This window comes from Pholcus phalangioides, unplaced genomic scaffold, assembly GCF_987345545.1.
Source record: "Pholcus phalangioides strain wild (caught in Gottingen) unplaced genomic scaffold, Ppha-v1.0 ptg000010l_1, whole genome shotgun sequence".
NCBI classification, from domain to species: Eukaryota; Metazoa; Arthropoda; class Arachnida; order Araneae; family Pholcidae; genus Pholcus; species Pholcus phalangioides.
Genome location: NW_028301603.1, coordinates 41,309,082 through 41,332,188, shown reverse-complemented (window position 1 = coordinate 41,332,188; position 23,107 = coordinate 41,309,082). Strand labels below are relative to the sequence as shown.

Below are 23,107 nucleotides of genomic sequence, written 5' to 3'. Positions count from 1 at the left end.
CATGGCTCAGCGTTCAAGAAACAAGAGCAATCAACGAAGGAAAAGCAGGGCCAGGCTCGCAGTAAGAATAAAGCTTCATCTTGTTTTTGGTGCGGACGAGCAAAGTTTCATGACAAGAATTCCTGCCCGGCCAAGGACGCCACGTGCCGTAAGTGCGGTAAGAAAAACCACTTCGCTAGGGTTTGCAAGTCAAGGGTAGCTGCGAACATTTCGTCAGTGCGTAAAGTCGGGGTGAAGACGTCGAGGACATTCCTTGGCTACTTAGTGTCATCGCACAAAGAGACTTGGGAAGAAGACGTCTTAGTCGGAGATGTCCGAGTCAACTTTCTGCTGGATTCAGGAGCAGATGTGACAGTCATCCCAGACAGTCTCTACAAACGGAATAAAAGCAGATTTCCGAAACTCAAGCCTCCTGACCGGAATCTTTCGAGTCCCGGTGCAGTGAACTTGAACGTCAAGGGAATGTTCGAGTGCCAGCTAACTTGCAAGTCAGTCTCTACGTCAGCAAAAGTCTATGTGATCAAGGGACTCGATCGTCCACTATTGGCAAGAGAACATTGCGTCCAACTAAAGTTGATTCAACGACTCAATGAAGTGACGGCTCACAGCATAACTCAAGTCGACCCGGAAAAAGAATTTCCACGAATTTTCGATGGGCTTGGAGAACTGAAGGGAGAATACGAAATCGAGCTGAAGCCCGGTGCCGTGCCCTTTGCAGTTCACGTTCCAAGACGAGTTCCTATCCCATTAATGGATAAAGTAAAACAGCGTCTCGATCCGATGTTGAAGGACGGAATAATCGAATCAGTGACAGAACCGAGTGAATGGTGTGCTCCGCTTGTATTAGCAGCAAAACCGAATGGAGACATCAGGCTTTGCGTCGATCTGACCAAGTTGAACAGCAGCGTTCAATGCGAGAACTTTCCGTTACCTTCAGTTGATCATCTGTTGGGCCAAATACCACCAGAGGCCAGGATATTTTCGAAGCTGGACGCCACAACAGGGTTTTGGCAGAAGAAACTGGCAGAGAAGTCCCGAAGGCTGACGACTTTCATCACGCCTTTCGGAAGGTTCCGTTTCTTGAGACTTCTGTTCGGAATTTCTTCAGCTCCAGAAGTTTTTCAACGAGACATCGCAGACCTTCTACAGGGTATTCCAGCCGTGACGAACCTGACAGACGACACTTTAGTGTGGGGCGTCACTCAAGAAGAACACGACAGACGTCTCAGAGAAGTTCTTCGACGATTCCATGATGCGAACGTCACCCTCAACAAGGACAAGTGTGTCTTCGGCGTCACTGAACTAAGATTCTTAGGTCATCTGATAGACCACAAAGGAATCCGGCCTGACCCGATGAAAGTAGAAGCCATAGAAAATCTTCAACCACCAAAAGATCTACGTGAAGCGCAACGTTTCATTGGAATGGTGAAATATTTGGCCAAGTTCATACCGAATTTGAGCGAAATTTTGGCTCCAGTTCAAGCGCTACTGAAAACAGCCAATGACTTTGTGTGGGACTCCGAGCAAGCTCGATGCTTCAAGGAAATCAAACGCTTGCTTACGTCGGCACCAGTCCTAGCACGGTTTGATCCTAAGCTACCGGTCATCGTCTCTGCGGATGCATCGTCTTACGGCTTGGGAAGTGTGTTGCTTCAAGAACACAAGGACGGTACGGTACACCCTGTGGCCTACGCATCAAGAACTATGTCCATTGCAGAAAGAAGATATGCTCAAATCGAAAAAGAAGCGCTAGCACTAACTTGGGCTTGTGAGAAATTTGAAGACTTCATTATGGGACTGGAAGTGCGTCTTGAGACCGATCACAAACCACTTGTGCCCATATTTTCAACGAAGCAACTGGATGAATTAACGCCTCGTTTACAACGCTTCAGGCTACGGATGATGAGATATTCATTCACAATCTCATACACTCCAGGTAAACAGCTCTTAGCAGCAGACGCCCTCTCAAGAGCTCCTCTTGAAAGTGACAACTCCGGTGAATTGGAGGAAGAGACTAAGGCCTACGTTAGACTTGTCATCTCTACACTTCCTGCTTCGGAGGCTAGGCTATTAGAGATCAAAGATGGACAGAAAAAAGATGTCACGATCTCGAAGATAATTTCTTTCATCGCTGGCACCTGGCCAGATAAGAAGACATTGAGCCGAGCAGAATTACCATACTTATACGTCAAGGACGAGCTGTTCATCGAGGATGACTTACTGCTACGAAATAGTCGCCTTGCGATACCACCAGTCTTACAGCAAGACATTCTAGAACGACTTCACTGTGGTCACTTGGGAGTGAAAAAGTGTCGTGCCCTTGCGAGAGAGTGTGTTTGGTGGCCCGGTCTGTCAACGCAAATTGAAGACAGGATCAAGAAGTGCGCTGTGTGTTGTCAAAATAGGAGCAACAGGCATGATCCACTAATTCCGACGAGCTTCCACCCGTTGGTGCGACAGTTCGGGATGACGACACCACGCCGAGAAGGCCAACTGGAGAGTCGTCAGGAGAACAAACATCCGTCCCCATCAGAGCAACACGATACGGTCGTGTGGTGTGGAAGCCCCAGCACTATCCGCTCACTGACACTATAAACTAGAGTCATTTTTATGAAAAAAATAAACATAAAGGGGGGATGTGTCGGAAGTGAAATGAAGTGATCTATAATAATCGGATCGGGTGAAAAGGCCATGGGGCCGAAGGGATACAAGGTTGTTGACTGTTGGACATGAGAGATGTCGGACGCTCTGGTTTAGGCATCTGTGTAAATAAAGATGATTATAAGTTATTCTCGTTGGCTCTGGTGTATACTTAATTAGTGATATGTCTAGGAGGCCAAGCGAAGTTTTAGTGAGTTTTTGAGTTTATGAGTTTCCTTAGTGTGGTCTCGTTTATCCGAGCTTCCTAAATGATCACTCGTCTCTCACGACTGTCGTGAATGTAGAGTCGTCGTCCCCACCACTCAGATTCTAAAGAGTGTAAAAAGAGTTCCCCCTAAGCTACCTAAATGCATATCTATCGAAGTGACTCCCCCGACTTTCTGAATAAGGAATTACAACCCCCTCGTCCTCCCCTCCCGAACCTTCTAAATGTGGACACGCTTTACCTAGTTTCATAGATGAAAATTCTACAGAGAAATATGAACGAGGTGAATGTGTGGTTTAGCAGCAGTAATAGTTTCACAGATGTAGACTCGACTCTCATGAGCTTCGAAAATGTAGAATTTACCTAATACGAGTTTCCTTAGCGTGAACTCGTTTATTCCGCTGAGCTTCCTAAATAAATCTTCGCCTCCCACGAACATCCTAAAATCCTAGACTCATTTCCACCGATCTTCTTAGTTGTGTAATTGCCTTGTCAGAGCTACCTGAATATCGACGCGAATCCTCTGAGCTTGTTCAATAAAGAATCAAACTCCCATGAGCTTTCCAAGTACGTACAAGATACTCGCACTGTCTGAATGTGGAACCCCCCCCCCCCTCCCCACCCGAGGGATTCGTAAATGTGAACTTGACTCGCATGTGCTTTATAGATACGGATTAATCTCTCACGAGTTATCTAGACACAGAATCAGCAGCCTAAATGTGTGCTAGTATACACCGAATTCCCTAAATGTCGAAGCGCTTGCCATGCCCCGTTTCTATCGAAATATTACTGAAAAAAAACATATATTAATGAGCTTATTACTACAAAACTGGAGAGGTTCTCATGGCTCTGTGTGGGGGAAACTTTGACGTCTCACCAAGGAGTCGTACGTCACAATTTGACAACCCCCGTTCACCTTAATGAATTTGTTGCAAAAACTCGAGAAAGTGAAAGAAAATCAGAATTCAGAAAGCGTCACGGAAATTGGAACATTTGATAGATGAAAACGTCCAGCGCACACATATATATTATGAATATAAATATACGTATTATGAATATAATGAATAAAATTTTGGAATTATACTTACTACATCGGCCTAAAGTATTGCGTACTGTTTTTTTCAACCTGGAAAATAATAATGGGAAAAATAGATTAAATATTATATGTTGAGAGTATTTTCATTCATTCAAACAATTAATTCCAGTTCTATTCATTGTCAAACAGCTTATTCGACCCCTGGGCCCTCTAACTCTTACTGCTTTTACAAGAGGACACCAGTATCGATTGGTGAGGGACAATGCAAGGTTATGGTGTCGCAGGGAATTTTTCTCCAATAGGGTTGTTAATAAATGGAATAGCTTACCCCCGGAGGTAGTAAATTGTAACACAATTGACACGTTTAAAAAGAAATACGATAAACATGTTGGGGTAAATCGAGAAGCTCTATCCATACTTGGAATTTGACAACCATAAGTATTCTTTATGGGCATTGTATAATATTTATCATGTGTATATATTGTTTATAATTTTTGTTAATTGCATTTTTAATTGGGTTGCTGTTTTTTTTGAAATATATGACATCTATATTTTTATGGGCATCTTTTTCTCAGCCACCTCCTTGGGTATTTTGCCTGTTGTGGCGTTGTATTTGTATAATTTATGTCTGGGAGAAAGTACCACATACTCACTGATATGTTCAGCAAACTGCACAACACCTGAAATCTTCTACAACTAAAATTGACCGAGCCATAAAAAATTTAATTTCATGATTTTTATGCGTATTCTCATCTGTAAATGGGCTATTCCAATCAAGCTCTAGGTGGTCGTATAAAAAGTTTACATCTAGAAATTTCATTCGATTACATAACATTAAGTGCTGTTATGGGTGTTCCTGATGAATTAACCACAATTATTCAACAATAAAGATGCTTCAACTTAGCATGTCAGTGCATGGAATGTTTTTCTTCAACATGACTTTTTTCCCCCAAATAACTTTCTTTCAATTGACATAACTTTTTTCTTTGCATATCATTTTTCCCTTGACATATAACTTCCTTTTTTCCTTGACATAACTTTTTTCCCCTTGACATAACTTTTTTCCCCTTGACATAACTTTTATTTCCTTGATGTAACTTTCGTGAAACCATATAAAAAAAAAAAATTGAATTTTTTTGGTAATTTTTGAGAAAAAAATAATTTTTGCCTTCATGAGTAACGTTTCAGTTCTGTTCAAGGGTTGTTCAACCATCAAGAGAGAGAGTATGGGTAGCTTCCTCGATTTCGAAACGTGTCGCGAGCTGCTTAATTAAGTGATTTGGAAAAGCGTCAAAGAGGTCACTTAGGTGATCTGTAAATGCGCCGCGCGTCACTTGACGCTTTATCCACCATATTATCAAAATTAAAATAAGAAGAGAATGATTAAAACGAAAATAAAAATACAATGACAATAATAAATATAATTATTATTTAAATTATTTGGTAGTTCATTTTAGTTATAAATAACGGAAAAAAATATAATATATATTGTTTTTCTCAAAGAATTATATTAATAAGTGAATAAAAATTATCTAACCTAACGTACCGTCAGTAGATAGAGGGTTAAGTGATCTGCGAATGTGCCGCTTGAATGTTCTGGAACTGTGCTATGATGACCTGTAAATATGCCGAGGGGCTCTGCCTGCAGCGGGTGACTAAAGTTCTATAAAACTGTGCTGCGGCGGGCCACTAATTTGTTTTAGAATTGTGCTGCAGTGTCGCTCAAGTGATGTGGAGTAAATGTTCCGTGGGTCACTCAAGTGATGTGAAGTAAATGTTCCGTGGGTCACTCAAGTGATGTGAAGTAAATGTTCCGTGGGCCACTCAAGTGATGTAAACTGCACCCCGGATCAATTAATTGATCTGGAAATGTGACGCTTAGTTCACTTTAAAAAAGAGAACTAGGTTTGAGGTCGGGGCTAAGTGACTCCGAGGGCCGCATTAAGCCCGCCGCGGGTTAATTGAGTTGAGCATGCATAACTTAGCTTTCAGATAATGACCAAATCATTGTCACTATTATTTTGTGACTGGCAGCATGGTGAAGAAAAAAAGCTACATAATATAAATAATTTTTAATACTTGAAACATTGAAAAATAACAAAAAATCAATTGCAAAAAAATTATTTAATTTTTTACTTATAACGTAATAAATATATATATTGTTGAACTTTAAAACGTAAAAACTGAGAAAAAGCTAAAATAGAATATATGTCGTGGAATATTACTTATATTTTGCCGGTAGAGGACGCTGTTCAGTTGACTCGATAACATCGTTTCTGTGGTGAAAAAGGGACATTTGTCGCTTGGATTTTCAACAGCAGGGCTGAAACTAGATGATGGTGGAGGGAGGGACGGCTTTGATGGGCGGCAAACTTTGGAGGGCAACAAATATTAGGAAGGAACAAAAAATAGCAAAGAGAAAAATGATCGAGTATATTGTGGAAGGGAATTCCGCAAGGAATGTATACGAGGTGCATGTACGGCTGAGTTGTAGTGGTGGGAAAATTGATGGGGCGGAAAAATATTTGTACCCACCCTTACGAAAATAGCCCTTCGATAGTTGTCTACATGGCGTCAGCAAGGGCAGGGCTGACAGGTATCCAGCTCGGGGGCCCCCCCGGAACGCGGATCTGATCCTGCGTCTTACCTAGATTGTGCCAGGAAGCTCCGCTGTTGCAAAGCTGCATGCTACGATTCAGTAGCACAAGGGAGGGGTTGACAGGGCTCCAGCCGGGGACTATCATTGTCATTTTGCTTGTGTTTTTTACACATATAGCTCTGGAACCACGCCTGTGTCCTACCAAAATCGTACCCGCAAACACAGAAAATAGTCACTGTTGCAAAGCTGCATGCTACGATCCGGTTAGATGTCTGCATACCCATCCCTCGAAACCAAACTTGCTTTACAGTGGTTCTAAAAATATGGGTCGTGACTGGAATTTGATTCGCAGAAGCTGCCAGATGGGTCGCAAAAATCAACTTGCAGCCATATCTGCAACCCTGCATATCTGCATCAAGCTCTGAATTCGTTTAGCAATGCATACAATTGAAAATCCAAACAGGAAATGAGGTCGTTCACCATTGAACCCGAACCAAAACAACGCCTTCTAACTCAGGGGTGAAAAGTTCTTCAACATTTTCACCCCTGCGGACCGATAAAAGATGTATAAAACGAAGGAATAATTTGCGTACCGGCAAAAGATAAATAAATGGGGAGCAATAATTTTCGGACCAGCATAAATATAAATAAATAGTGAACATGACTTGCGGACAGGCAAAAGATAAGAAAAAATAGGAGGAATAATTTACGAACCGGCGGAAGTTTAAATAGATGGAAAGAGTAATTTCCTGACCATCAAAAATACAAATATAAACAGTGAAAATAACTTGCGAACCCACAAGATATGAATAAATAAGAGGAATAATTTGCGGACCGGCAAGAAATGAATATAGAAAATAATTTGCGGACAAGTAAAGATAAATAAGGATGAAAAGTAATTCGCAGAACGTGCAAAAGATAAAAAAACAAGGCAGGCAACAATTTTCGGACTGGTAAAACTATAAATAAATAGGGAAAAAATAATTTTAAGGGCGGAAAGGGATGAATAAATGGGAGGAATAATTTTTGGACAGGCAAGAGATGAAGCAAGAGATGATAAGCAAGCAAAATAATTTGAGGACCAGAGCAAAAAGGGAGACAGAGAGAGAGAGAGAGAGATAAATAAAATGAAGAAATAATTTGGGAACCGGGGGAAGAGATGAATAAATTTGGAAAAATAATTTGCGGACCAGCACGAGGTGAATAAACTGGAGGAAGAATTTATGAACCGGAAGAAACAAATATGGAAAATAGTTTGCGGACTGGCACAAATAAATAAATGGGGAAAAATAATTTGTCGACTGGTAAAAGATAAAAAATTAGGGAATAATTTGCGGATCAGCGGTTGAAGAACACTGTTCTAACTCGTGAATAAGTCTTACAGATTGGCAATTTATCGCTTGGGGGATAAAATAAAAAAAACTATATACACAATATCACGGTATATAAAACGTGCATTTGTACTTATAAGACACCCTGTATATATACACATATAAAAATAGAGTTAATAAATGCAAATAAAAATTTGGATATAATTTTACTTTTCATCTTTCATTGCAAGAAACAGTAAACCGCCGGCTACTACAACTGAACCTGCTCCTACAATCGAACCATAGATTACATTTTTATGGCCGGATCCACCTGTAAAAGAAAGAGAACTATGTAAGCATTGGTAACAGCCAATGTCCGAAATCCAGCCCAGTGATTAACAGCGGTTCTATGCTTCGAATATTTCTTGAAAATGTGTAGGAGAGTCTTTCGTACACCCAGAAAAGCGTTGCTTGCCACCTTAATAATGAGTACCAGGCGTGAGTTTTTCTCCTTAACATATATAGTAAGGTTTGCTTACTCATAAGAAGGTTGTTTATTTCTAGACATGCGTATAGCCTTGCGTAGCTCTAGCAATGCGTAGGGGATTTTTGCATTCCCAGTAGGTGTGCTACTTATATGTGTAGTCCTGTGTATCAGAAATGCACTCCAGCTAAAAGTATGCTACAAGTTTTCTACTTCTAGATATGCCAACGAGGCTTACGTTCCCATAGAAAAGCGTGATGATTACATACCATTTTGTAATGCGCAGAAAGCGTACATACTCTTTGCCACGACATACGTAAGAGACTTGCGTAAACTTCTTTACTACAGGGGCAATGCATCTTTAGTGCATTTTTATAATAAATTAATCAATTATACAATTTTTTGCGGCGAATAAATATATAAAAGCGCATTTTCTGATGCTATTAACAATGCCGATGTAGAAAAGATGGTAACAACAGCGTGAATTTGATCACACGTAAGGACAATTTTGACTCTCAATGTAACGATAATCCTTCTCTCTACAATCATCTAATATTCTTATCACTTGAACTTTATTGATGGTACTATACGTAATGAAACGTGTTTACTAACTGACCGTACACGAAAATCAGAAAAAAATTCCCAGAGAGAAGAAAAAAAAAACAACGCAGGTTCAGGTTCGTCTAGCTTCCACAAACAATTACTGGGGGGGGGGGGGAAGGCTTCAGGCTTCATAGTTTCGGTAGTGGCCATCAGCTACAAGCATTAATCAATAATCAAGAAGCAACCGTGGTAGGTGATATTAGGAACGTAAATGACATTCCCCCCCCCCCCCCCCCCCCACATACCTCCTTGAAATGCAAAGCGAAATTGCGTTGCACTAGAAGTAAGTTTTAGGTATTCGTGCGTATCCTTAGAAATGTGTGAAAAGAGTTTGTTCATTTAGTGTTAGTACTGGTCTAGACACGCGTACGTGGGTTATTTACACACTCAAAATGCGAGAGAAGCCTGCGTACTTCCTGGAAAAGCAAATAAAGCCTGCGTACTTCCTGGAAAAGCAAATAAAGCCTGCGTACTTCCTGGAAAAGCAAATAAAGCCTGCATATTCCTATAATGAACTAAGCGGTACGTGTGTGCGTGTGTATGTGTGCTCCTCAAAATAAGTAAGAAGCTCGGGTGCCCCCTGCATGTTACATATACATTGCACTTTCATTATTATGTAGTTTACTCGTTTCTTCAACCTCTGCTAATTGTTTTTGCGTACCCCTAAATAGCTCATCACGTACCACAGGCTGGGGTAGTACTGGTCTAGCCACTTGAAGAAAACCGTGAAATAATATATGGTTTAAGGAGGACACATGATGTTCAAATGAAAATTTCTTATTATTCTATATTTTTTTCTAAAAATGCTTTAATGACATTTCAGTATGTCAATATAAGAACAATTTCAGGTCTGTTACTTTAAAAAATGTGTTTCAACAAACTTGGCGCCTTATTTATACGCCAAGAGGCTCCAAATTGGAACGGTAATTTTTTTTGTCCCCTGTGTCTCAAATTTCATTTAAAAGCATCATTTTTTTTTAAATTTTGCTCTGTACACACTTATCAATGGACTGTAGTATGCATTTGCATTATGATAAACCATTAATAAATAAATATAAACCTGTTTTTATTGCAAATTTTTCATCATTTCAACTTTTTTTTGCCAAAATTATCGTGAAAATAAAATTACAGTGAAATGCATGCTACAATTTATTGATATATGCCTACAGAGAAAAATAAAATAAAATTGATGCTTTCCAGTGAAATTTAAGACGCGGGGGGCAAAAAAAGACTAAAGAATGACTCTCCAATTTGATGTATAAATAAGGCACCAAGCTTGTTGAAACACATATTTTTTTAAACTAAGAGACCTGAAATTGTTATTACATTGATACTGAAATGTCATTAAAGCATTTTTAGCATGAATGAATGAACGCCAGGGTCTCCGCCGCCGGACTTATCCCGTTGCCGAGATCTCTTCCAGCCCAGCTTCGTGGCAGAGTCTGGGACAAAGTGAGTGCACCTAACAGTCTGAGTGTGTAGCTAGTGTTGTGTATGATATTTCAGTGCTGCCATCTATACTTAAAATTGTGAGTGAAGTGTAATGATTGAATATTTGTAACGTTGTAGGCTTGTTGCTCTCTGTGACGAGACTTTTTAACGGAGAGATCGGCTCGCATTCGCGCCTTGAAGTTGGGAACCACAGAAAACCAACTTCAGCCGAACACCACTGTGGGGTTCGAACACGGATCCTCGCATCGGGAGTCTGTCACTATAACCACTCGACCACCACAGCGGCAAGCAGTTTTAGCAAGAAATATAGAGTAATAATAAATTTTCATTTGTGAACGTCACGTATCCCGTTAATTAGCGGAGATAAGTGTTTCTCTTACTTGTTGAACTGACACGAGCTGTCGATGCATCTACAGCAGCAGTCGTTTGCTTCCCACTGTTATCTTGTGTCTCTGTGAAGGAGCTTTCGGTTTCTTCTGTAACCACGGTGGTTCGAAGAGTTTCAGGTGAAGTTGAATCTGAATTTTCCGATGAAAGTGTTTCAGGTGACGCTGAACCTGAAGTTTCCGGTGGAAGAGTTGGAGGTGAAGCTGAACCTGAAGATTCCGGTGGAAGAGTAGGAGGTGAAGCTGAACCTGAAGTTTCCGGTGGAAGAGTTGGAGGTGAAGCTGAACCTGAAGTTTCCGGTGGAAGAGTTGGAGGTGAAGCTGAACCTGAAGTTTCCGTTGAAAGAGTTTCGGACGTAGTTTTTTCTGAGACTGATATAGTTTCGTGGGTAGTTTCTACAGTTGAAGAATCTGGATTTAGCGATGAATATATCATAGAAGTTGTATGAGGGATGGGATCAGAGGCATTCGATGCAGACGAGGTGATCGGTGAAGTTTCGGTTTTTCTTGAGGCTGATTCAGTGGTTTTGGTTGAATGCGTTGTTGGGCCTAGCGTTGTGATTGGCTCTGCAAAATAAAATATAATTAATACCACCACATGTAACTAAAAGAAGACGTTTCATACTGATCCCGATACAGCGTTAATGTATTTGTCTTTTTTCCCGTATCACATGGTGTTGTGAGTGTTAATTAAACATATGACGGTGCTGTCACCTGCTTTTTTTTTATTTTTTTCGGTTACTGAACATTCTTATTGATTGGCGATGGTTCATCCATATGTTATACGTTCCGATTGATTTTGATTTATGTATAGACGATTCTTAATGATTTATCACGCTTTCTTATGACATTCTTATTTCATTTTTTTTATTTTAATGCGAGCAAATTTGTCATCTCTCTCTCCTTTCTCTCTTGCTCTTTTTCTTTTTTGCACCTCTTCAGAATTTAATACAGGTTTGTTGTGGACTTCCGGATGCACCCATCCCCCGGGAAACACTTCGAAATCTCGTTTTGGAGATACAAAGCGGGTTGTTGCCAGTCCATCAATACCAATGTCACCTGTTGAACGAGTAAAAAAGTGCAGTGGAGCTCCGGTTAACGAGCAATTCGCATAACGAGAAGAAATTTTGAACAGATTTTGATTCGATTAACGAGCAAAAATTTTTTCACTTTTACTTATTTTCACGTTATCACAACTGAACTGATGGATTTTTTGCTTTTGTCCATACACTTGTGATATTGTGGGCAATATTCTCCCTTACAGTCTTCGGTCAGCGTGCCCAACTCGAAAAATGAACGCCCGTACAAACGTGATTGTTCACGGTATGGAACTAGATGTAGCATTCTGACTACACGTACGTGCACTTAAAGTTCTTGTTTTATATTCCGCTTGCAGAAAAAAAAAACAAATGTGGGCTGATTGCATTATTGACGTGAATTTGAGGGGCTAGCTCCTGAAGTTTGATTCGAATAAGAAGCTCTCAATTTTTGAGTTGATGGTTGCACTGAATTTCGTTATGGTTTTACGTATTAACTACGAACACTAACCGAGTTACGAACTCCTGGAACTAAGAAAAAAAAATCATGATCTTAGATTGGCCTTGGAGTGGGGAAATCATGACCGTATTTAGATAAAGGTAACTTTCACACGAGGTTGCTGCAAGGGAGGGCAAAGTTTGAGGAGCCTGACTGATTTTCAGGTAGTAATTTTTTTTTTCAACGTTTTTAAGTTACATATTTATATTTATTAGGAAATAATTTCCTTCTCCTCTAGAATTTTTGAAAAAGCTTCATGTGTATAAAATATAGAAGTTTCCAGATATTTTCAAGGCCTCCGCCCTTTCTTTAATATTTATCACAAAGGAAAGAACTAGAATATTTTATGCATTGATCAAAATAATCGCATAAATTATCAGGTAGTAAACAAAAATGCGATAATCTCCAGGTTCGTAGGCTCTATTATGTTCCCGTTATCATGAGAGAACATATACGCACTTGGTTAGTTCCACATACCCACTCTTAAGAGAAAGTACTTGTCACATATCAGAAATGTTGCTTGAATTAATATTCTCTATAAAGGAGCTGGGGTTCAAGATATAAATAAACTATGGAAATCGATAGCAGTTGCCATCGTGAATAGGAACTGCGCAGATGAAACTTTTACGTGGTAAATACTGCCAGATCTGGTAAGCAAACCACGGCTCGCGTAAAGGTTCTAGCCGGCCCACCGTAGATTTTAAAACACTGATAGTACGTATTGAGTGTTATATAGCTTCTTTAGATTAGTTGCTAACGTTTACTATATAACTTATTTTGAAATTTAACTAGGGTTGGCCGTGAAGAGAGGGGAGGGGTATTATTCCATGCACCCAGGTTCGTTATAGCTGAAAAACTTACAACAACAAAAAAACCACAATCTCAACTAACCATTGACACCAGGAGTCCAAGTAATGAAAGATTTAAATATTGAAAATTTTAATGTACAATGAGCAAAACAATGACACTTGGTATGAACTTAGGGGCCCCCTATGGAATTATACAGACAAAAAAATTTAACACCTTTTACAGTTTCTTTACAACTCGCATGATGGTGTAGCTGTCGAGATGGGGGAGGGTAATGACATTACTTGGGCGGAACATATGCTTTGTCAGAGGATTAGAGTTAATTTACTTACGATCCAGGATAAGAGCATGATCGACGACGGAAGATCTGGTTGACCGTCAGAATTCATCGAGTTTCATCATCATGGACGCGGCCTATCGGAGGAAGACAGTTCTAGTCGCGATGAGGTGGAAGCTGCGTAACCGAGGAAGACAGTGTGGTATTCACTATGAAAGCGGATCAGCGTGGTGTTTTTGATATCGGAGACGTAGCATTCAGCAGGCGGCTGACATCGCAATGGTACTCGGGTAGCGATTGACCAGTGTCATACGAAGAAGTCGTAGCACACCATGGAAAGTCCTGAGGGTCTTTTATTCAGGAAGGCTCAGGAAACGGGATCCCCTTGCCTTGATAGACCACGAGAGTTCAAGCTGCGTAACCGAGGAAGACAGTGTGGTATTCACTATGAAAGCGGGTCAGCGTGGTGTTTTTGATATCGGAGACGTAGCATTTAGCAGGCGGCTGACATCGCAATGGTACTCGGGTAGCGATTGACCAGTGTCATACGAAGAAGTCGTAGCACACCATGGAAAGTCCTGAGGGTCTTTTATTCAGGAAGGCTCAGGAAACGGGATCCCCTTGCCTTGATAGACCACGAGAGTTCAAGCTGCGTAACCGAGGAAGACAGTGTGGTATTCACTATGAAAGCGGATCAGCGTGGTGTTTTTGATATCTGAGACGTAGCATTCTGGAGGCAGCTGAGGTCGCAATGGTACTCGGGTAGCGGTTGGCCAGCGTCATACGAAGAAGTCGGAGCACACCATGGAAAGCCTTAAGGGTCTTTTATTTAGGAAAGCTCAGGAAACGGGATCCCCTTGCCTTGACAGACAATGAGAGTTCAAGGGGGGAGTCGGGGTGAGAGACTCACGGAGACAGAGAAGAGTGTGTCCGAGCAGCATCATCATCTCCTCGAGCAAAAAGCCCCGTTTTTCTCCACTTTTCTCCAGATCTTGAACTATGTCTGCCTTCCGATTGGACGCGGAGGGGTCACGGGATGACCACGTCACGCTCCTCTCGATGAAAACCACGACCACCTAGATCACCCCTGGGGGGGGGGGGGAGAAGAGGAAGAGGGACTAGGGAAGGGAGAGCAAGCGAGGTTTCATGTCGAAACACGATCATGACAAATATCTGGAATTTGATGAAAATTGAATTTCTGCCGAAATTAAGAGTTGAGAGATCTTGAATTCGATTTCTTGATTTTATTCCCCGTCGAACGAGACCAATCGCTGCGTCGACGAACAGGGTTAAGTGGGACAAAAGAGGGATTTAACAATTTTAAAATATATAAAAATTAATACAATTTTCAGCCTCGCTGAAACACATAATAATTAATAAGAGTAATTAGTGACTGTGTAGTGTTTGTTTTTACGTGTGGGCCACATATGAATAGGGAGTATTTACGTGTGAGTGTGAGTATGAAGAATGAGTATAATAAATAATAATCACAAAAAATAATAACACTACACCTTCCATTTTTCCCATTCTCCATAACATTACCCTCCCGGTATGGCGAGAGAAATTCTGATTACATCAGAATTTTTCAGCGCAGCGCCAGAGAGGGAGAAGAAGAAAAATGAAACGTGAGGAAAAAACCTTGTTGAGGTGCGAATTAGTGATGGGCAAAACGGTTCTTTTCAAAAAATAATAACACTACACCTTCCATTTTTCTCATTCTCCATAACATGAGCATAATTTCAGTCCTTATGTAGTTTTATATTGGCACTCCAAAAATTTTCTTGGACCGCTCTCAAAAAAGTTTGCCCATCACCGCAATGGGTCATAACTACCGTAATTTGCTATTTTAAATTCTTTTACAGTTTCGAAAATTAATTTTTTGATTTTCGAAGCTGTGGCAGGCTACACGAGAGCTTTTCTGGCGTTTCGCAGAATTCAATGTCATGGGTCATGGAAACTTCATCCCTTTGTGAGCGGTTTTTAAAATTTCCCTGTTCCTCATTGAAATTGCCACAATGGAAAACACTAAACCTTCAGCAAATCTTTTTTCAAGAAAAACACTATAGTGCTTATCTCCTTTTTCCCTCTCCAACTCAAAGAATAATATACAAAAATAAACCAAGAAACAGAAATACTCTTTTCCTATCGATAAATATTCTTTGATAATTTTTTTCTACTTTTATACTCTGCATATACGTATATTACTATTAGTTATAATATCCGGCACTTCCCTGGGTTTTCTTCAATTACTGGGCGGAATGAAAAAGTGACAAACCATTATAAAGCAATAAGCTATCGTACATAATACTGTCATCATTAAAGGAGTGACAAACCGTTGTAAAGGTATAAACACGACTGAAATACATTGCTAGGGAATCACGGTAGAAGTGAAAATTCCGAAAGTGACTGTTGAGGCCCATAAACCATTGTTGCCCGACAGTTTTTCACCCATTTCGGGCATTTGCCCAGCTCTGACAAACTTTGAGGTAGCCCATCGTTCAAGTCGGACCAAATTTCGTGTATATGAAAAATTTTTAGACGATCGATCTGAAAATGTAGATTTGTACGGAAAAAACCCACGCACGCACCCACAACTAGGGTAATCGATTTAGGAATTCTTATTGATGAGTGGCTTGAGTTTTCTGAACATTGTTCAGCGGTGGTCAAAAAATGGAATAGAATGCTCGGGGGGGGGGGGGTTATTCTTAAAAAGGTCTCTTCGAGTCATTCTTCCGCTTTTCCTTGGCTTAATTTGTCCAGCACTCGAGTATGCTGGTAGGTTTTGGAGAACACATACCTACAGAGAGCGGACATGGACTCGGTTGGGGGAGGGGGTGCAAAGAAGAGCTACGCGTGCTCTTGTTGGCACACAAGGCTTGAGTGACTTTATTTCTGGAGAGACTCTATGAAGAGAGACTTTATTTCTGGAATATGTTTGCATTGGAGGAAGGCTGGTGTCGGGGGGGGGGGGGGGTGCAATTTTAAACACATCGAAGTGTAAAAATTTCAATGGGATTGTTATGTGCCATGAGTTATTAATTCACCGGCAATCAACTGCTTCGACAGGGGGACACCACTATCGTTTGGTAAAGGATAATTTCAGCTTGTGATGTTGCAGGGAGCTTTTCCTCTAAGGCTGAACACATAGTAAGACGGAGAGCAAAGCAACGAGGGGATGAGAGATCCGAGCAGTGAAATCAAACACACCGATTCCAATGTGCCTGCGTATAGAGGCGCGCACCGCAACAGGTAATTCCGCGTCAAACGATAAGAGCAGCGCATTCAAGATATTTTGTTTTCGCCGCTCTGCTCGCTTGCGTGTAGCTTCAAGATGGCCGTGTAAAAAAATGAAACAATGAAACCAACAAATATTTTTACAAATAAAGCTATTGGGGGGGGGGGGGGTTCCAGTTTCTACCCTCCCACCTATGCTAATAATGCAAATTTAAACGGTGGGGGGGGGAGGCTTTGATAAACTTGATATTTTTCTCATTCTTTTACTCACAAATTTAGAAAATATTATTGATCTTTCGAGAAGTGATCGCACTCAAGTGCCGCGGGAAAAGATGCAGGGAAGAAAAGCGACCAAAATATGAGGAATATTTCCGTAGCTATATTTAAAAATAGTGATATTCACGCAACACTTATTTCTAAACTGTTGTCTGAGCAATGATTTTTATAATTATGAAATTTTTACGCATTCGTTAATTAAAAAACCAAGCTGATTGCGAGTTTCTATTCGGTGTAGACTGTGCTACATTAAACGCCCCCGGTATGTGTGCTACATTCCATGCTCGCATCTATATTCTGATCTCGCTTATCTTCCTTCTCATTCGTCGCTTTGCTTGCCGCTTCCACTATGTTCTTAGCATAATAGGGTTAATAATAAATGGAATAGCTTATCTCCGGGTGTCGCGAATTCAAACTCGATTGACACGTTTAATTAAAAAGAAGTGCGATAGACATAGTGGGATAAAGCGAGAAGCTAGCCATACTTAGAAATAAGACTGCTACAATCTTTTTTATGGGCAGTGTATTATATATTACTAATTGCTATGTTTTTTTAGTGATATATCCTTTTATATTTGTGGTATTTCACATCCATATTTTTATGGGTATAATTTTTCAGCCACATCCCGTTGGACAATTTGCCTGTTGTGGCCTTTGTATTTGTATACCCCGGAGGCAAGAGAAATAAAAAAAGAAACCACCGCCTCTCTCCTTCGGTTGTCAAACTTTGATCAAAAACTGGCTCCACCCACTAGGATATGGGAAAGGAGGTGGAAAACATGTTCTCAGGTAAAGCATCGTTACAAACGTGTTTGGCTTCGGCATTTCCGAAATTAGAAGGTTTCAAGGAGGCGAGATATCTCGGATCGGAATTGCTGAGATCCAAGACATCGAGTTAGGCGAGATATCTCGTCAATGCGGCTGCAGGAGCTTTTTTTTTAATCCTTTTACTTGTGTTTTCTTTCATTTACGTTTTTTTATGTGTATCCGTGAATGACCTGTCATGTACTTATGAAAGTACGTGAGCTGCAAGCATGGAACCTCTGAGAGTCAAAGATATTTGTTCCTCGAATCGCAGGATACCGTTAAAAAGATTTCATTCGCATTGTATAGATTCATAGTTTCATTACTTTCTTCTAATTCGGACTGAATTGCAATAACGGGGAATTTCAAAATTTTAAAGTACAAAATAATTTGATCTGCTCTTACCTTCACAGCCTCCATCTGTTTGTTGGTAACCCATCTTGCATGAACATTTCTTCTGGCCATCATCGTGGAAAGAACATTCTTCATTCTTTTCGCACGTGCATTCTAAATTTAAAAAAGGAAAAGGTGTGTCACAAATCAGGAAAAAACTCGTCGAGAGAACTTCATGTATGAAGAAGTCAGTAACGGGAGTAAATTTAGTCAGACCTGGATATAATGTCAACCCCGAGGAACGAATAAAAATGGCTACACGAGTAGGTTGACCAAACTCTGTCTACAAGAAATGAGGAAAAGTGTTTTTTTCCTTCTTGAACTCAGAAGACGCGGTTTACGGAAACTTTGCGCCCGACATATGGCCTCGAACATTTCGGCCCTAATATTTCACCTGCCCTGACCGTATAAGATACCCCAGGGCGTGACCATATGAGTGACCCTATCAGTGATTGAGTGAGTGGGACATTTTTTTCACTTGCCCTGACCGTATGAATGACCACAGGAGTGATAAAGTGAGTGACAAAGTAAGTGATCGTATGAGTCGTCAAATGAGTATGAGGATCAAGTGAGTGACAAAGTAAGTGATCGTATGAGTTGTCAAATGAGTATGAGGATCAAGTGAGTGACCATATGAGTGACCGTATGAGTGACCAAATGAGTGACTAAGTGAGTTGGACATTTAGCCCCAGATATTTCCCATCCGACATTTCGCCCCTTGTGTAAATATTATGTGAGTTATGTCACACACTTGGTCATTCACTTAATCATACAGTCACTCACACTCACATACTCATACGGTCACGCGCTTGGTCACTCATACGGTTCCTCACATGGTCACTCACATTTTTATCCACTCAACCATACAGACACTCATGCTCACACTCATACGGTCACTCACTTAGTCATTCATAAGGTCACTCACTTGGTTATTCGTCTGGCCACTCACTCAGTAGATCTCACACTCATTTGGTCACTTATACAATCACTCACTCATACGGTCACTTATACAATCACTCACTCATACGGTCACTTATACAATCACTCACTCATACGGTCACTCACCTAATCAGTTGGTCACTCATCTACTTACATGGTCACTTACCTAAACACTTGGCCATTCACACCGTCAGTCACTCATACGGTCAGGGCAGGCGGAATGTCAGGTGAGAAATTTCCGGTGACGAAACGTCGTGAGCGAAATGATACAGGCGAAATGTTCGCATCCCAACAAAAATCTTGCAGGCCCTAGATGTTGGGATCAACAAAAAATCGTTCAAAAGAAAAATTAGAAGAATATAGAAGAAATGGATGCTATAGAACAAGAACCTGAATAACACAGAAGGTAAACATATGCGACAAGTATCGTATGCAGAAGTAGGGCGGGTCCGCTCTGGTGCACTACTACAAGCGATGCAGCCTGCAACTCGACACGGGATCGGTTAAAAATCTGAATTTCAGGTTTAACAACCAATCCGCCCGTTTTTTTAACCAACCCATCAAGGCAGGCCATCATTCGCCCCCTTTTTCCGAGCGATACTGCAATTTCATGGTTTTTAATCAATCCGCGTTCGAGTTGCACACTGCCTAAGTGATTGTGTGAGAGATGTCTGAAACAAGAAATAATAACAAAATGCTTTCCGAAAGGAAAAGTTACAGATGATCAACCGGATAATTGCAAATCCAGTAAGCCTGATAACGAAGTCCGGTTGAACGAAGAATTTATTTATTTATTTATACAATATGTTCGGCCCTAGGGCCTATACAAGAGGATGCGATTGAAAATTACAAAAATATTGTTTGATATTGGCCAAAAAACTAGTGATAGTGGGCGATTCGACAATAGAGATTGGGAGTTTGTTCCATTCACCAATGGTATGAGGGAAAAACTGTATTTAAAGCAGTCAGTGGAAGCGAAAATAGGTTTTATTTCAAGGGAATGGTAGAGGATGGTTTGGCTAAGATACCAGAAGTATCTATGTTGAATTGACCATGGTAAATTTTATATAACAATGTTAATCGAGAAATGAGACGAAGAGTAGAGAAAGGGAGGAGATGAAGTTCGTTTTTAAGTTCGGACACGGAAACGAAAAATGACCAGCAGTCGTGGGCAAATCGGGTGGATTTATTTTGGATTGATTCGAGTTTGCCTATATTACTGGAGGTGCAGGGGGTCTCAGATTTCAGCGGCTTAGCAAAGAACGGGGGAGATATATGTTTGGGAACAGAAGTAGTCTGATATCCCGAGTGGAGTATTTAAGGTTGCGTCGATGAAGAAAAGTTTGTTTAGACATTTTTGGTAAACGTAATGAAAGATTTCTGGATACATTTTACTCCACGCCGGGGGAATTATTCATTCAATTTCAAACATGTTTATTCCACTTTTTCTCCGATGTCTTGTTTTGTGTGCCTTTGAATTGAAAGGTTGGGAGGTGTTTATTTTCTTGTATCATATCCGTGAACTCAGCCATTCACGATGCAGTTTTGCGTTAGTGGATTATACGGAAACTGGGATCACAATCCTGCGGGCCCAACTCAAACAAATATATTCCCCTTTCCCCACGGGGCCTGATCTCAATAATATCGCAACGATATAGGAGAAAAATATCAGCTATTTTAATAGCTTCCCCAACCAGTGTGTCTCAGTACGGACGATCTGCAGTGCGCAAATGTTTGTCAATGGCACTCAGTTGTATTTTCTTTGGCACGACCACGCCCTCCAGGGCAATAAACTTATATCGCGTAAGTAGTTCAATCTGTTAGCTGCGTATTTTACGGCAATTTTTTTTCTTAATGCATCGAATTTGGCACACGTACATTACACGCAGGTTACCTTCGTTTCATTATTTCAAACCGAGTATAACCCTGGTCGCCATAGGAAACTTACTACGGAGTGAGTTGGGTGAGTGTGTGTGCTCAATTTTGAGTGCGTTTCTAGTGTTTTGAGGGAATTTTAGTGCTGCCACCTATAACTAAAACTGTTAGAGAAGTTTGATGTTTGAATATTTGTACTGTTGTGGGTCTGCTCCTCTCTGTTACGAAACTTCTTAACTGGGGAGATCAGCTCACACATATATTCGCGGCGCAAAGTTGTAAATCACAGAAAACTAACTCCATCACTACACCACCTGAGGGAATATATAGGCTACTGAAAATATGCGGGAACTGAGGATTGAAGTTCGATCGTTATGCTGCATATGTTTATGAAACTATCACGCATCTACTGCATGAGAATGTATAGCACTTATATCAATAACAAAATCTCGTCAACAAAATGAGTTTTCATTTGTATTGACGAGTAGACGAGAGTGAAAAAAAACCGCGTATGAGAAACCGACATTTCCATGTTTTTCAATTTGTAAAATAGTTTTCCCATTTAACGCGCATTAGTGCGTAAATGGATTCAGTTTTGTAGGAATGTTTTTTAAGGGAATGATTGCTAAGTTGATTTTTCACAATATTTGTATATACGATGGCGTATATACCGAATGTATGTATCTATGATGTCTTTGTGACACCTAATATAATTTTTACTATTTTATCGGGAAACATTTGTTTTAGACAGGAGAAACTGGAGAAACCGAGAGACACCTATTGATACGTCAAAGATCACATATAGTGCAAGATAATTAAAAATTATATAAATCGAGGAAGCAAATGAATCAAATTAAATTCAAACCGCAAGGGGCACCGATAATAAACAATCATAGAAAGTTGTATAAAATCATATCGCAAAAGTCGCAATCAGAAGTTTGATTGATCAAGGATTGTATTTCAGAAGGGCAGAGCACCCCATTGCGCTCGGCCAGTTCAATGCACTCAGTCTAATTCACTTTTTATCACTGTTGAAGATCTTTAAAATTTATCCGAGACTTCTCATTAGATTTGGAACTCATTCTGATCCTCGATTTGGGTTAGACAGTCAAAAACTCACTTTCACACTTCTCTCCGATTTTGGAATAGTTTTCTTTGCACATGCATTTTGTCTGAACATCATCTTCCCCTTCGAAGCATTCTTCGTGTTCGCCACAGATGTACGAGCCGCAAATTAAGGGTGGGAAGAAAGTAGTAGGGGGTTGCACAGTAGTCGAGCCAACAGTATCTCTACTTTCTGGATCGGATTTTCCTGTTTCCAAAACTGTCACTGTTGACGTGAACTTCAAAGTTGACGACGTAGTTGAAGTTAGTGTGATATCTATCAAAAAAAAAGAAGGAAAGAATGCAAACATTGTCTTAAAGACTGCAGCAAATTAAACTCAAAATAGGATTTTCTAAATTTATTATTTGAAATATTAGAACAAGATAAATGCCCCTTTTATAATGCAAATGTTTTTGATAATTTTCCCAATAATTATTTTTCTTTAAAATCATCATAAATCATTCAGGTTTTTTATAAACCTGAATAAAGAAGAAACTCGAATTAAATTGTCCAAAAGGGAAATGGTAGATTGTAATATTATAGGAAATTTTGTACTATTAACGGCAAAATTAGGATTACTGGCAGATACTCTAATTTAGAAATCGTTATAACCGATAACATTCATAAATCTAATTTACATTGACTTCGAGTGAATGACCGTTGTTTTTGCAAATGAAATTTAGGTGGAAAAAAATATACTGTATGAAATTGAAGCATTTATATAAATGGAGCACAAGTGCCTGGGTTGTAGTGCACCGAAGACGCGTAGTTTCGAAAAGAAAACGGAAATGAATTTAATTTGCTCTTACGTTCACAGGTTCCGTTAATATTTTTATATCCCGGGCTGCATGAACATTTCTTATGACCACTATCATCCAACGAACACACTTCGTTTGGTTCGCATATGCATTCTAAATTGAGAAAGTAATTGTTGCGTATCAGATATATTCATCGGAAAACAACTTCCTGTATCAAGAAGTCAAAAAAATTTTAATAAATAGCTTGAGTTCAGATGCGTTATGCATCTGTATTCATTTTAGAAAAAATAAATGAGAGAATACTGTTTACAGAAATGGAAAACATAAATCCCATTATTAATAAAGACGGAAATCAATAGCATGAATT

General features: G+C 40.1%; 1 protein-coding gene across 3 annotated transcripts in view; it reads right to left on the bottom strand.

Moving 5' to 3' along the window:
- Positions 1-23,107, bottom strand: part of LOC149081491 (uncharacterized) — an 80,442-nt gene that overhangs the window by 2,525 nt on the left and 54,810 nt on the right. For 2 of the 3 annotated variants that reach the window (XM_089238426.1, XM_089238427.1), the window contains 6 exons: positions 22,792-22,893; positions 21,998-22,258; positions 18,076-18,177; positions 10,731-11,303; positions 8,043-8,142; positions 3,955-3,992 (listed from right to left, as the gene is read on the bottom strand). In XM_089238426.1, the coding sequence (XP_089094552.1) occupies positions 3,955-3,992; positions 8,043-8,142; positions 10,731-11,303; positions 18,076-18,177; positions 21,998-22,258; positions 22,792-22,893 (1,176 nt within the window). The remainder of the gene's footprint in view (positions 1-3,954; positions 3,993-8,042; positions 8,143-10,730; positions 11,304-18,075; positions 18,178-21,997; positions 22,259-22,791; positions 22,894-23,107) is intronic. The other variant, XM_089238428.1, reaches the window with a different exon arrangement.